The sequence below is a fragment of the Camelus dromedarius genome, chromosome 2, assembly GCF_036321535.1.
Source record: "Camelus dromedarius isolate mCamDro1 chromosome 2, mCamDro1.pat, whole genome shotgun sequence".
NCBI classification, from domain to species: Eukaryota; Metazoa; Chordata; class Mammalia; order Artiodactyla; family Camelidae; genus Camelus; species Camelus dromedarius.
Window position 1 is genome coordinate 114,631,626 of NC_087437.1, and position 15,071 is coordinate 114,646,696.

At 45.0% G+C, this 15,071-nt stretch overlaps 1 protein-coding gene across 7 annotated transcripts in view; it reads left to right on the forward strand.

The window, feature by feature from the left end:
* DOP1B (DOP1 leucine zipper like protein B) overlaps positions 1–15,071 on the forward strand; it is a 95,880-nt gene that overhangs the window by 14,961 nt on the left and 65,848 nt on the right. For 6 of the 7 annotated variants that reach the window (XR_010376633.1, XM_064475751.1, XM_064475759.1 and 3 more), the window contains one exon: positions 14,823–15,004. The exons of the other annotated variant lie outside the window; for it this stretch is intronic. Coding sequence is in view for 5 of the 6 variants with exons in the window: in XM_064475751.1 (XP_064331821.1) it covers positions 14,823–15,004 (182 nt within the window). In the remaining variant the exon portion in view is untranslated. The remainder of the gene's footprint in view (positions 1–14,822; positions 15,005–15,071) is intronic. 7 annotated transcript variants of the gene reach the window in all.

Sequence of the window (15,071 nt, forward strand, 5' to 3'; positions counted from 1 at the left end):
AAGGATGACTGAACATGAACATCAATATTCAAGCTTATGTTTGAGTCAATTACAGGCATTCTCATTTATCTTTTTCAAATGGTCTCTTCTTTTTCTGTGTTTTCAAAAAAAATTTTCACAGCTTTGTTGTACAATAAACTGCATGTGTTTAAAATGTGTAATTTTGATGAGTTTTGACATCGGTATAGCCCCATAAACCATCACTGCATAAGACAATGAGCAGGTATCCGCCCCCCCCCCCCACCCCAGAGGTTTCCGCGGGGCTTTTGTGGTCCTCCTCCCTCCCTCCCCTCCCTGCCCCCATCCCCAGGCAACTACTGGTCTGCTTTCTGTCACTATTACTAGTTTGCATTTTCAAAAATTTTGTATAAGCAGACTCATACAGAACATACTCTTTTTTTTTTCCCCCTCCTAGTCTGGCTTATTTCACTCAGCAGAACTGTTTTGAGAGTCATCCAAGTTGTGTATATTGATAGTTATTCCTTCTTACTGCTGAGTAGGATTTCATGGATATATACCATTTATTTGTCCATTTGCCTGTTAATGGACATTGGGTTGCTTCCAGTAGGTACATATTTAATTTTTTAAAAAAACTGCCAAATTGTTTTCCAAAGTGGTTGTATCATTTTACACCCCGCCAGCAGTTTTGAGAACCTCAGTTCTTCTGTATTCTTACCAATGCTTGGTATGGGTGGTCTTTATTTTTTTAGTTGACGTATAATTGATTTACAGTATTATGTTAGTTTTAGGGATACAGCATAATGATTCAGTCTTTTTACAGATTATACTCCATTGAGAGCTATTACAAGATAGTAGCTATAATTCCCTGTTCTATACAGTATGTCCTTGTTGCTGCTCAACTTCATATGTAGTAGTTTGTATCTCTTATTCCCATTCCCCTCATTTGACCCTCTCCCCTTCCCTCGTCCCTTTGGTAACCACTAGTTCATTTTCTGTATCTGTGAGTCTGTTCCTGTGTTGCATATACATTCATTTGTATTATTTTTTAGATTCCACATATCAGTGATATTATACAGTATTTGCCTTTCTCTGACATATTTCATTAAGCATAATCTCTAGGTCCATCCACGTTGCTGCAAATGACAATTTCGTTCTTTTTTATGGCTGAGTAACGTATATGTACACACACACCACATCTTCTTTATCCATTTGTCTCTCGATGGGCATTTGGGTTGCTTTTGTAACTCAGTGCTGCTATGAACATTGGAGAGTGTGTGTCTTTTTGAATTAGTGTTTTCATTTTTTCTGGATATATACCCAGGAGTAAAATTAATGGATCATATGGTAGTTCTATTTTTAGTTTTTTGAGGGACCTCCACGCTAATTTCCATAGTGGCTGTACCAATTTACATTCCTACCAACAGTGTACAAGGGTTCCCTTTTCTCCACATCCTCTCCAACATTTTTTATTTGTAGACTTTTTGATGTTGACCATTCTGATAGTCGTGAGTTGATAACCTCAGTGTTATGATTTGCATTTCTCTAATAATTAGCGATGTTGAACATCTTTTCATATGGCTGTTAGCCATCTATATGTCTTCTTTGGAAGAATGTCTGTTGAGGCCTTCTGCCCATTTATTTTATTTTATTTTTTTAATATTGAGTTGTCTGAGGTCTTTGTTTATTTTGGATATTAACTGCTTGTTGGTCATATCATTTGCAAATATATTCTCCTAGTCCATAGGTTGTCTTTTTGTTTTGTTCATGGTTTCCTTTGCTGCACAAAAGCTTTTATGTTTAATTATGTTCCATTTGTTTATTTTTGCTTTTCTTTTGCTTTGGGAGACTGACCCAGAAAAATATTGCTACAGTTTATGCCGAAGGGTGTTCTGCATGTGTTTTCTTCTAGGAGTTTGACAGTTTCAGGTCTTACATTTAATCTGTTTTAATCTTCACTCCATTTTGAGTTTATTTTTATATATGGTGTGAGGAAATATTTTAATCTCATTGTTTTACCTGCAACTGTCTAATTTTCCCAGCACCAGAGGCTGAAGAGGCTATCTTTTCTCTAGTATTTATTCTTGCCTTTTTTGTCATAGATTAATTGACTGTAAGTGTGTGAGTTTATTTCTGGGCCCTCTGTTCTGTTCCATTGATCCATATGTCTGTTTTTGTGCCAGTACCATGCTGTTTTGATTACTGTAGCTTTGCAGTATAATCTGAAGTCTGGGAGGGTGATACCTTCAGCTTTGTTCTTTTTTTCTCAGTATTGCTTTGACAATTCAGGGCCTTTTGTGGTTCCATATGAATTTTAGGATAATTTGTTTTAGTTCTGTGGAAAGTGTCTTGGGTATTTTGATAGGGACTGCATGAAATCTGTAGGTTGCTTTGAGTAGTATGGCCATTTTAACAATATTAGTTCTTCCAGTCTGAAGGCACAAGATAGCAGTCTTTTTACTTTTGCCATTTTAGTGGTGCTGTAGTGGTATCTCCCTGTGGCTTTTGCATTTCCCAAATGACTAATGATCAGAGAGTTAGTTCATGATCATTGTAAATTTGTTTTAATCCTATGGAAATACAACACAAAGAGAACTCTAAGAATCTACTTCACTGTATGTAATAGAAAAAAAACTGGAAACAGCCACCCTTGGTGAGACTGGCTGTAGGATACAACATGATACAACAGTGTGGTGACATATATGGCATCCAAATAAAGTAGACTTGTAGTTACTGACGTGAAAATGCTCATGATAAAATAAGGGGGCAAAAAAAGGCAGATTGAACAGCTCACATGTAGCTCTGTCTCGTGTGTGTGTGCGTGTGTGTGTGAGAAAAAGGGAGTAGGGGTTCTGTATAGGGGTGAACAAGATCTAGAAGCCCTTTATTGTTAGAATGGTTTACTTCCAGTTTTCCATAATCCTAAAGGCAGTTGTAGTGAATGTCTTTCCACCCGTGGCTGTTTTTTAAGGTGTAATACCGTATTACCAGAGGTGGAGTTGCTGTATCAGTGAACGTAGACTTAAACCTTTGGACACGTGAGTCTGCCTGTGGATGTTATTTTGCTCCATTCACCTGTCTGCCTTGCTGCCAGAGCCATGCCTCTCAGCTGCTGTGCTATGTGACGTCCGTATCTGGCAATACCACGTTCTCCACCCTCACTAACCACTTCTCTGTTTCAGAATTTTCCTACTATTCCCAGGTGGTTTTCTTCCAGATGAACTTCAAAATCATTTGCAAAGTTAGAAAAAAATTTATGGGAGTTGGTTGGCATTAAGTAACAATTATTGAATATTTTGGGAAGAAATGACATCTTCACACACTTGGGCCCTCCTTCCTCATAGAAATGTGATGGTCTCCCCATGGATTGAAAGGCGTTCACTTTGGTTCCTAAGCATTGAATTGCTCTTATATAAGTCCTTCCTGTTTCTTAAATATATCATTTTATACATGTATTTTTGCTATTATCAGTGGGATTATTTTCCACCACATTCCAACCAGTTTTAACTGGTTGTTGGCATGTAGGAAACTATCAATTTACAGAATTTGGAAACTGACCATTTTAATGAACTTATTTCTAAGTTTTTTCAGCTAATTGTTTTGAGTTATTTAGGTAGACAGGCATATATATCATCAGTCAGTACTGAGCTTGTGCTTTTTCCCTGATATTTGGCTAGCATTTTCTAGAACATGATTAACTAATGATGATACTATCAGTGTATGAATTACAGTAACGTTAGCTGCTGTAACAAACAAGTCCAAAAATTCAATGTCACCGTAAGATTGAAGTTTCTTGCTCATGTATCAGTTCAGCGTGGTGGTCCAGAGTGGGCATCTCTCTTGTATTGGTCATTTCAGAGACTCAAGCCAGGGAGCCTGCCATCTTTAACTCATGGCTTCCAGAGTCTCTTCCACAGGAAAGGGGACGAGCACGTGGGAGCGTGCATAGACCTTAATGGTACGTGTTACTTCCACTTTCCCTTCAGGGGAAAAGCTTATTGCAGCCGTGGCCCAGCTGTGATCCTCGCCACAGAAGGGGACTTGAGTCAGGTGGGCGGTCCCTGTCACGGCCCCTTCCTGGCCTGCACAGCTCTTAGTGGGAGTGCCTCCAGCGTTTCACCACGGTCTCAGCTCTGCAGCTCCATCATGTTGCTTGTCTCATCAAGGATCAGTTTGCTCCTTATTTACTAAACTTAATACTTTTTTATCTTTGTATGGCAAGAAATGTATGTCATTTCATTACTTGCTCAATTTGTAAAATATTAATTGCTTTTTTCCAAGCAACATGGTTTTGCCTTACATTTTATTCATGTGCTTTTGGTGATTATTGTGCTTAAGCCAGATTCTCCCAGCACCTGAGATAAGCCTTGGAAGTAGATATGTTGAAAGGTTGCTAACTCAGGTGCTGTGGGATGAAGGAAGGAACACTGAGCTTGAAGGAGGAACTCCTGGGTTCGTGGTCAGGCTCCCCACGTCTCATTTCGGGGCAGGCGTGCTGGTTGCCCACCCACTCATGCTCTTCCTTCTCGTCAGAAGGACCCGGTTATGTCCAGGGATCAGGTGGTGATGTGCTGCAGGGTGGTGGCCCCCATCTTCCAGGCCCAGCCATCCACGTCATGGTTCGAGGACTTAATCCTAGTATTCTGTTTTCCTTGGGATTAATTTAGACATGGGCAAGTGACCTTCTCTGACCATGAGATGTGGCCAGCTGGCTTCTGGAAAGGATTTCCTCTAATGCAGGGAGACAAGAAAGGAAACCAAAAATTTTTCTTTGCTTCTCTCTGTGGTCATGTGAGAATTTAGTACCTGATGTTTGTCAGGAGGTTATGACAGGAAAAGGCTAAAGATAAGTCAGTTCACCATTGGGACCACTTAAGCAATGAAAAAGCCTGGGTCCTTTTAGGCTGTCTTTGGGCCCTTGCATTAACCAAACTCAGAAACAGGCTCCTCTGGACCGGGGTTTCTCAGCCTTGGCATCACCTCCTGTGATGGGATGGGGGTGCAGTCCTGTGCATTGTAGGAGGTTTATCAGCATCCTGGCCTTTTTGCCCACCAAATGCCAGCCCCGCTCCCCCCATGACAGCCAGAAATGCCTCCAGACATTGCCAAGTGTCCCTTGGGGGAAAAATTGCCCCAGTTTGAGAGCCACTGCTCTAGACTTTGGGTTGTGAGGTGGTAGGTGCCTTCATTAAGACTTGTATAGTCAAATATCCTATTCTTTACATCCAGAAGCTATTCTGTAGCCTTAGACCATCCTTAACTCATGGGAGCACGTTTCCTCTGTGGGCTGATGCAGGCACACTTCTTTCTTGCCAGTGGAGATGTTTGTGTGTCCTTAAAAGGTGCAGAATGTCCTGATCCGCACCTTCACCGTTGGCATTCGTGTGGCTCTGGCTGGTGTCAGGCTTCTGTGGAGTGACTGTCGAGGACTTTCTGTCTCCCCGTCTGCACAGGTTTCATCCTAAGTACGGACCCTCCTTGTATTTCTGAGGAGGTCGTGTTCTTCCAGTGCCTGCTTTATGCCGGCCACGCATTCTGCCTCTCGGTCCTGAGCACCCTGGGCAGTCTCACAGCTGGTGGGCTTTGGAGAGAAAAGGCAGGTTTGGGTGAAATTGATCTGGAGAGAGTGAACCAGGCTCTCATGCCTTTGTCACCATTTCTGCGTGATCATTAGTGACTCTGCCACCTAGACCTTGTTTTTTCACTGTTGCGGATTTGTGCAGAAAGCTTGTCTCAGAGACGGGAGCGCAGGGGAGTGCCCGGAGGAGAAGGACCGAGGGTCGGATTCAGATCTGATGGAAAGGACAGTGCCTCATGGGAGAGGTGTGTTCCTCGCCTCCCAACTTGAGACCGAATTACATTCCTTGATGCTGTCGCTGTGCGTGCTGGTCACACGGTCCTGGTGCCTTCTGTTGCCTGAGGCCCTCGTGGGCTGGTGGAACCCGAGCACACAGGGAGGACGCGTCCGGGCTCTGAACCCACTCTGCACTGGCAGTGCGGATGGGGACGTGCGGCTGGGAGGGTGCCTAGAGAAGGCTGCTGTGTGCGGAAAGGCGCAACGATGAGTCTCGCTTGATGCCGGTTCTGCCCTCCGGGGTGTACGTTTTGCAAAATACCAAGTTCTACCAGTAAAACTTAGAGGGCTGAACCTTGTTTGGGATTTGTAGTGAGATTCTGTCCCCGTGATTTTCATTTTTCTCTCCTGGCTCTTGACTTTTAACAAGATGGTTATTAGGCTTTTGGTTTATTTGTTAAATATATCATTTATATGTGGATTAAAATAAGTTTAAAGGAAGGAAAAATAACATTTCCATACATTTTGTCATCTACTATCTGAATAATGTGCTTCCTTTTATTATTGTATCTATTGCACAGAATGTGGGTATAAATCCTTACCTATTTCAGTATTCTCTGCATCGTGTGTTTCAGGATTTAGATTGTATCCTGGAGGGTATGTTTGCCCACGGGTTCGTTTCCCTTTTGTGTGGTTTACTGTAGAGCTCGGTGGCCTGGACCTCCCCCATCATTTTCCATCATGAGCCCTCGAAAATAGAGTGACTCCCTTTAGTGAGCCCCTGATACATGCTTCTCACCCATTACTTTTCAAACCTGGAATCCTCCAAAGTCAGTGCCATTCAGCTCCTTTTACTGATGAAGACACTGAATGAAGCTCAGACTTGCTTGAGGTATTTCCCAGCTCTACATGCAGTGTTTCAGCTCAGCCAGTGCCCCGCACAGCCCAGGAGGGAGGGGGACATGTGGACGAGAGGGAGGGCTGAGGACAGGCACTGCTCTCGGCAAAGAATAAAGCCTGGAAACATGGAAAGTGCTGGAAAGCATCACGGTAGCCCATGAAGTTTCTCTGTGGGGAGACAGGGGAAATAGGTGTCAGTGGTGTCAGTCAGTGTCTTTTACAGTCTAAAGGGAGTAAATTCAGAGGTGGGGAGTTGAAGAGTGATATTTGAGCACGTGTGTTGTAGCCTGCCTTCTGTGAGGCGGCGAAGTGTTTGTTGTAATGGCTTAAGAAGCAGTTTTCTGACCTAGTGTTAGATTCCCAAGTTGTGTTAACCAGGAGGTGAGATGGCCCCTGGTGCTGTGTCCTGTGTGTGTGCACGTGCATTCATGTGCATTCAGTGGTGATCCTGCTGCACCAGGGAGCGGACGTGGAGTGAGCACCCCGGATGCTCCAGCTGCCTTTGGAGTCTGACCCGCAGGACCAGCCTGTGAGCGGTGACAGCACGTTTCCTGGGTGAGAAGGTGGAGCGTCAGCTGGGTGGGCCGTGCCTTTGCCTTTCAGCCGTGCTCTCGGAGGTCTCCAGGCGTGTAGATGGTCACTTTTTAGTCATCCTCCTGTGCAAGCAGCATGGTATTCAACATAAGGTAAAACTGAGCAAGAGACATAAAGTGAAGTTTAAGACATTTTTAAACAACAAAAAATATATCCTAATGGGTCTCTAACTGCTGTGGGTGGTTGAGTCAACCAGAGAACTCTGTGCCCTGCTGGCAGCTCTACCACGGGCTGGGACATGGATGTTGTAACCACGCTGAGAGTTGGCTGATTGGGTGCACGGCTCTGCAGGTTTGCTCTAAGCGTTCAGCAGGAAGCAATATAGTGACCCTTCCGTCAGTGACCTTTTTGAGAAGGAAGCTCTTCCTTTACAAAGGAGTTGTACTGGTGTCACTGCCCTGGTTGAGCCAAAGCTGGCCTTGCTGGCTCCCTGTGAATCCCAGCTCCCTGCAGTGGCTTTCAAGTGCCTTGATGACATGTCTGTTTCCCCCACCAGCCTCTTGCCATCCCCCGCCCCCGCCCTCCCAAGCTGGTGCGGTGGCCAGGTCACTGCCTTTTCAGGGACGGCCTGACGCTCTCCGCCGTCAGCATGGCCTACTTTAATATGGGACGTCTTGGCCCGTTTGTTATTGCTCAGTGTCTGTTCTGTCTTCATTCTATCTGAAGAGCACTGTTGGTGTCCCCTGGCAAGTATTTAATGAGAGTTCAAGCCTGTGCCACCTGGTCGGTCTGACTCACTGTACAGCTTCATTTTTGTGGCATGAAATGAACATCCTTATAAAAATGACCGACTTCCAGTAGGAAGACATGCCAACGTCTTACTATTTGCTTGATGAGAGACAGGCTTTTAAATTGGCTTCCTTACGTTCCTTTACAGACAAGCATCTGGCATTCTGAAGCCGGTGTTACCACTCTGTGCACGAACAGGTTTGGGCGAGCTCTTCTAGGAACGTTTAAAGGAAACATTTAAAATTTTATTTTACAGGCTTGAACATTTAAAAATTTAATATAACTCTCCTCCATTCGTATTGTTAAATTATCTTAAAAATTTTTTAAATTGTGATAAAATACAACATAAAATGTATAATCTTAACCATTTTTAAGTGTATTAAGTTACTTTTTGAGTCCACGGTCTACCCTTTTGGAATTTTTAATCATGTTTCTTGCATAAAACTGTTCTAAATCACGCTGGGTGTCCTGGAGAATATCAGACTGTCAGATTGTGTCATGACAGAGCAAAACAAAGTGAAACACAGACACTGCCTTGGGTGGGGCAAAGTGAGACACTTCCTGGTCTTCATTAGGGGAGCTCAGATGTGCTTCAAACCTTTTTTCTCAAATTTATATTTTATTTTTTATTATTTTGTTCCAAGTTCAGCGTGCTGAGCCCATGAATACAATGAGATTAAAAATATTGTAATTATATCGTAATTATAGCTCAAGGAATACCTTTAAAATTCTATAGTGTCTGAGTGAAATAAATAAGGAAGTTTAATTTCCCGTCTAATCATGTTTTTCCTTTCTGGTTAGCACTTTAAATAGTAATTTTGAAAACATGGCCATTTTTTCCTTCCTAATACGTCTGTTTCCCAAGATATTTATTCTACATTTGTAGAAGAACATTTCTCTTTCTCTCTTTTTTTTTTTGTATACATCATTTTTATTCAGTGTTTAAAATATATATAAAGATTATATTAAGCTTTCTGGCCAGTCATTTTGAGTTTCTGGCTTCCTGAAAAACACAACCCAAACAATGAAACTTCCCTGGAAACGTCCCTGAGCTTATCTCACGGGAGAAAGGGTCTTGCCAAAACAAAGGCCGGGATGGAGGCAGACAGAGGACGGCGGAGGCAGACAGAGGACGGCAGAGCCAGGGTGGCCCTCCCTGACCTGAGCCAGGGGCCGGCCCTGGCAGCTCTTGAGCAGCTGGGAGGGGCATGAAGAGGAGTCAGGCACTTGCAGGCGCTGGAGGGTAAGACACAGTCGAAGGGGTTATTTTGCTAATTAAGGGTTAAAAACTCACACTTAGGCGAGGCTGGACTGAGTCCCTGGGTCCTTTCAGGATTTGTTAAAAGGAGTCCCTTTGTTCTGTGCTCAGGAAAGAGTTTTCAGTTAGTCCAACGTGTGAACAGCACTCAAGAGTTCACGGCCCTTGCGGCTCAGCCAGCAAGAGCAGTTGGGTGACACAGTGTTCGTTTCTCCTTTCTTTTTTGGCGGTAAACTACACATAACATAAAATTTACCATTTAAACTATTTTTGAGTGTACAGTTCAGTGGTATTCAGTGTGTTTCGTTGTTATGCAACCATCACCACCATCCATTTCCAGAACTTTTATGTCTTCCTGAGCTAGAAACTCCATATCCATTAACTACTCACTCCCCATTCCCCGTCTCCCCAGCCCCTGGTCACCACCAGGAACCTCATATAAGTAGAACCATACAAAATTTGTCTTTTTGTGTCAGGCTTATTTCACTTAGAACAGTACCTTCAAGATTCATGCGTGTGGTAGCCTGTGATTGTATTCCATTGAATATATAGACCCCATTTTGTTGATCCATTCATCCATTCGTGGGCCTTTGGTTGGTTTCCACCTTTTGACCATTGTGAATAATGCTGCAGCGAACGTGGGGGTGCAGATACCTGTTTGAGTCCCTGCTTTCAGTTCTTTTGGGTGTGCATCCAGAAGTGGAATTGGGAAACAAATCAAATGTTTAACATTTTGCACCCTTTTACATTCCCACCTGTGGTGCGCAGCACTCAGCGTTGAAACCTCCTAGGGCAGGTCTGGTCCAAGTAGAGTGTCGTCTTTTTCAGAAGCAGTGGCAGCTGTGGGCATCAGGCTTGACCCCACCTCTCAGAGAGGATGCAGCAGAATCCCTCCAGTTTCCTACCAGAAATGTGTTTGGGAGCCTGAAGTGGGCTGGCCACGTTGACCAGGCGCTTTGCTCACGCCCAAGGGGGCTAGCTTGCAAATAGGGGAGCTTCTGAATCCAGGGTGTCTGACTGAAGAAAGCCACTGGGCTGAAGCAGCACATGGAGCTCTGAAATTGTAGCAGCCTGAGAGGAAATGAATCACTAGATAACTCTTGCCCTCTTTTAAAAAGTTTGCCTTAAAAATCATGGAGCTGTTCCCCTTGTAAATAAAAAATATTGCCTGCCATATCAGTAAACAAAGGATAACGGATGTTGCAGCCATCAAGCCATCACTTTGCAGCCATCCCAAAGGTGAGCCCTGAGGGAACTCAGGATGGAAACTGAATGCCTGGCCATCACGCCCTCAGCCACTGCAGCACCCCCGGCAGCACCCCCGGCAGTGCCCCAGAGGGGACTCGGGTGTGGAAGAATGGGACACTGGCCCTAGACAGCTAGGTGCACATCGAAGGAATGATTTCAGTGAGCCCTGACTCTTACATCTTCCCATACATAGAAAAACGCTAAATTCCTTAACTTGAGATACCTGGTTTTCTTTAATAGTAAAGTCTTTGTTGCAAAAGCTCCCGTATATCCTGGCTCCTCCCCTACCTTTTCGGAGCAGTCCCTCAGAGCAATCTGAGAGGCTGTCTCCCTAGCTTGAAGTCCTCAGAAAGTCTGCCTAATAAAACATAATTCTCAACTTTTAGGTTGTGCCTTTTTTTTCAGTTGACACCCTTGTGGCCCATGGATTAATCCTCAGTGAGACAAAGGAAGAGTCTCAGGAAGGTAGAATTTGAGGTGCTGCTTGGTGCTGCTCACGTGGAAGGGGTTTTAAAATGGGGTCCACACCCCATTTCCCGTGTAGTTAAGTCACACTGTGGGAGGTGGAGTTCTGTCGAGGGGAATCCTTTGCTTCTAAAAGAGCTTTGGATCTGTTACATGGAAACGTTTTCACCCGGCTATTCTAATCTCCAGTCTTAGCCACCTGCAAAATGTTTCTTTAGAATTTTTTTCATTAAATATCCTTTAAGAAGTAAGAATAATTTTTTCCCTTTAAATCTTAAATATTAATTACTATGTACCTTTTCCTTTATCATCTTAAAAGGAAATTTCAGGTTCTTCAGCTCCACCTCTCATTATATGCAGTTTCCCTTTGACTTCAGTGTCTCTCAGAATTCTCATCATATTTTGGGTCCACGGTTGATCTCACCTCCAAATATACAACAATTTGAGTTTTTCTTTTTCTAGGACAATATATTTCTCGACCTTTCTCATAAACACATCTGACTAGTGTCCTTGTTTGCTTTTGTGACATAAAGGGCAATATTTACAAATGATTGGATTTCAGTCACTTCTTTTAAAATAAGGTGCATTTCTGTCTCCATCTTTAAATCTGGCGCTTAGTTTTCAGCTTGTCATTATACTAAGAGGAGATGTCTGTTGATTACTTATGCTGTGGCAGGCACTGTGCTAATTTCTTTACGTGTGATGTCTCATCGGATGCTTGCAACTCCGTGCGGCATCATTATCCATTTGAAACCGCAGCCCAGAAAAATTAAAGAATATACCCAACAGATGACAGAACTGGAACTCCAGGCTGCGACCTGCAGGCTCACAGACTTAAGCCAGGCATTATAATAGCCTCACTCTTGTGTGTTTGTTCAACCTCAGTTTTGAAGCATGTGGTAGGTGCCAGGCTCTATGGGAAGTGTGATAACAAAATCATTATTACCCAGACACAGGGGAATCAGATGTCTTAACCAGTTCAAGGAGCAGGCTCGCAAATTCTGTCTGCCCAAATCCTGACTGTAGGTTTGATAAACCTGGTTCGTGATCTCTGGGTGTCTCTGCTCTACTTCTGAACCTGTGTGCTTCCATCTAACTTGCCAATCTGATGGGTAAAAAGGATGGCATTTCCTAGTAGTTTTAATTTGCATTTATTTTTAATCAGGAAGGATGAGTATCTTCTCATTTTTCTAAATGCTATCGGATTATATCTTTTGTTCTTGCGTTTTCAAGTCAGCTACTTTCATCTTCAGTGTACCTTTCGGTCAAGAGGCACTGACTCCCCGATTCAGACACACTGTATTTGCTTGGATTAACATGGGCAGCATACAATGAACAATCCACTCCACATGTACTGGTCACTGGTTATGTTTCCTTTTCTAGTTAAATTAAGTGGAATGACAAATTTAAATGAGAAAGAAATAGCAACCAGCCTCGTTCCTTTGAAATGAATGGTTGTGGTTCCTTGAAATCCCATTTATATGGGAAGAGATGTATCAGTCAGCATAGGGAAGGTTCCATCATGGTAACAAACAGTCCCCACACTCAGTGATTTTTACCACTTGATTGAGTTCTGCCTCGGGGTAGGTCAGCAAGTGGTTTCTGTTCTCTGTAATTTCTCAGGGACCCAGGCTGGGAGGGACTTCAGCTCAACCCACCTCTAGGGTGGGGAAGGAGAGCCCCATGGGTGAGTAGGAGTGACACATCATTCCACTCATCTCGCTGGCCAGAGTGAGTCATGCTGCCCCGCCTGTGCTCAAAAGGGCAGAGGACTGGGATGCTGCTACTGCCCAGCCCGGGGGGACCAGACACTTGTGAATCCCAGGTGACCACCTTAGCAGCTGCAGCACAGCTTTTACACAGCACATAGCAAAAGTCCTTAGAATACACTAAGCAAAAATGAGATCATGACTTAAAAAGCAAAAGCCCTGCCTGACCGAAAGAACAGGTGAGCACAGAGTTTCGTTCTCCTCCTCTGGATTTGTGGAGAAAGCCCACCACCGCACCCACCTCCGCATTATCGATAAGCCAGGTGAGCCCCAGACATGGTTTCCAAAAGCTGCGTCTTCAGGACTGGCCAGCTGATCCTTGCTGAAGCTGGGTGATGGGTCCGTTGCTGTTCGACATGCTTTTCTGTATGTTTGAGAATGTCCGTAATGCACTGTTCCCTGTGAGTTTCCCACAATCATTTCCTCTCTGCCTGAGCGTCTCAGTTCTTATTTTCTGTTACAGTGTGTATTTTTGGTCACCACTTCAATTTTCTGTTTGACATAAGCACATTAAAAAAAATTTTGTTGGCTTTTCCCTTTGTTTTAAGCTATCAGACTCTCTTAAATAATGTTTTAAGGTATTCCTTGATGACCTCTAGGTGTGGCTGGTTTTTTTAAGATACAGTTGCATTGAACTGAGAGTTCAGTTTGACCACATGCTCTGATGAAAAATATTACTTTCCCTCTCATCCCTCCATCTCCTGCAAACCTCAGTGTAGGTTTTAGAGGAGGATCGTTTTCTTTGCTCATAGAGAGAAAGCCATCACGGCCCTACGATCACACCGTCCGGGGACCAGCGGTTCTGACATGCGTGTCCTGTGACGTTGTCCCAGGATGCCTGTCTCGTGGGAGGCGGTGTGCAGAGTGCTGAGGACAGCAGAGGAAGGAGATAGGCCTGGCCAGCAGGTTGCTCACCGCCTGGGTCAGCCCTGAAGCAGGCGTCATTAGCACAGCAGAGTCAGTGACAGACGTGCACGCGGATCCCGGCAGGGCAGCAGCTAAATGAGTGTGCCCTGCCCGGAGCTGGGACCATTCTGCCTGCTGGGAGGGGCTGCTGAGCTAAGTCTCAAGTGAGGAACATTAGCACAGCGGAGGGGAGGGACGTCCTGGCTGAGGGCCAGTGAGGGGCGGGCTGGAGCTGCAGGTGGATCTGTGTTGTTAGAAAGTTTGAAGCCGAAGCATGAGAGATGGAGTGTGGGAACTGGGCAGAAATCACGCTATAGCAGCCTTTGAGTGGCTTTTTAAGAAGCATGGACTTTACCCTGCTGGCTTTCTGTAAATATTTGTGCGAGTTGTATGGATTGTTCCACTGTAACGACGACACTTGGTATCATAAGATTGAGTCTCGAGGACCCACCCAGTGCCCTCCACGTGGTCACCTGCAGCCATGAGGGGCAGCATCCATCTGCTCATGCCCCTGGCAGTATTTCCTGGGTGCGGCAGGTGCCCAGGATGCTCTAGTGCAGACAAGGCCTATGTCCTGCTGGAGGAGGCCTGGCACGGGAGGACTGCCACTTGGTGCCAGCACGGTTCTGGTTTTCTCCTGTGGAGCCCACTGGTGAAGATGCCAGGAGTCACAGCCCAGAAGTGTGCCCCCTTCTTTTCTGCGGTGTCCCTCACTCAGAGCCACTCGGCTCTGATGCCAAGCTGGGAGAATGATGGGGAGATCTAGGGCTTCCACGCACACAAACAAGAGTCTTTGTGGGGACAGGAGCTCTGTGTCCTGCTTAGTCTCATGTGTAGACCAGAGGCTTCCCCAGACAGAACCACACAGCCCTCACTGGTCCATGGGCTTCCACGTGTGGCCAAGAAGCCGACCTGATTGTGACAAAATCCCTTTGGAGGAATGCAGGGTTTCCTCTGCCCTCAGCTCTGGTGCCTGCCTCATCTCCAGCATGGCTGGGGGCTTCCTGGCCCCCCGGCCCTGATGCTGGCTCGTGGTCCCCACCGCCTGCCCCCCGTGCTGTCCCTGTGTCCTCCTGTCCTGTCACTCCCGATCTCTTCCAGCCACACTGGGGCCTGCTGGTGTCCCCTCAGCCCCCGCAGATGGACTCTCCACCGTCAGCGTCACCGCCTCCTTCCTCACGTGTTTCTCCTTGTTTTCCAGGCTCTGCAGAGTAACCTGAGGTATTCCTTGTTGCCAAGACGGCTCCTTATCAGCAAGAGATTAGCTCAGTGCCTACATCCTGCTTTGCCCAGTGGTGTGCACTTAAAAGCCCTAGAAACCTATGAAATTATCTTTAAAATTGTGGGGACCAAATGGCTGGCCAAGGATTTGTTCCTCTACAGGTACAGTAGCTGCCCCACCACATTCCTTTTTTATTACCTGAGTAATCCACATTTCAGTTCCCAAGAT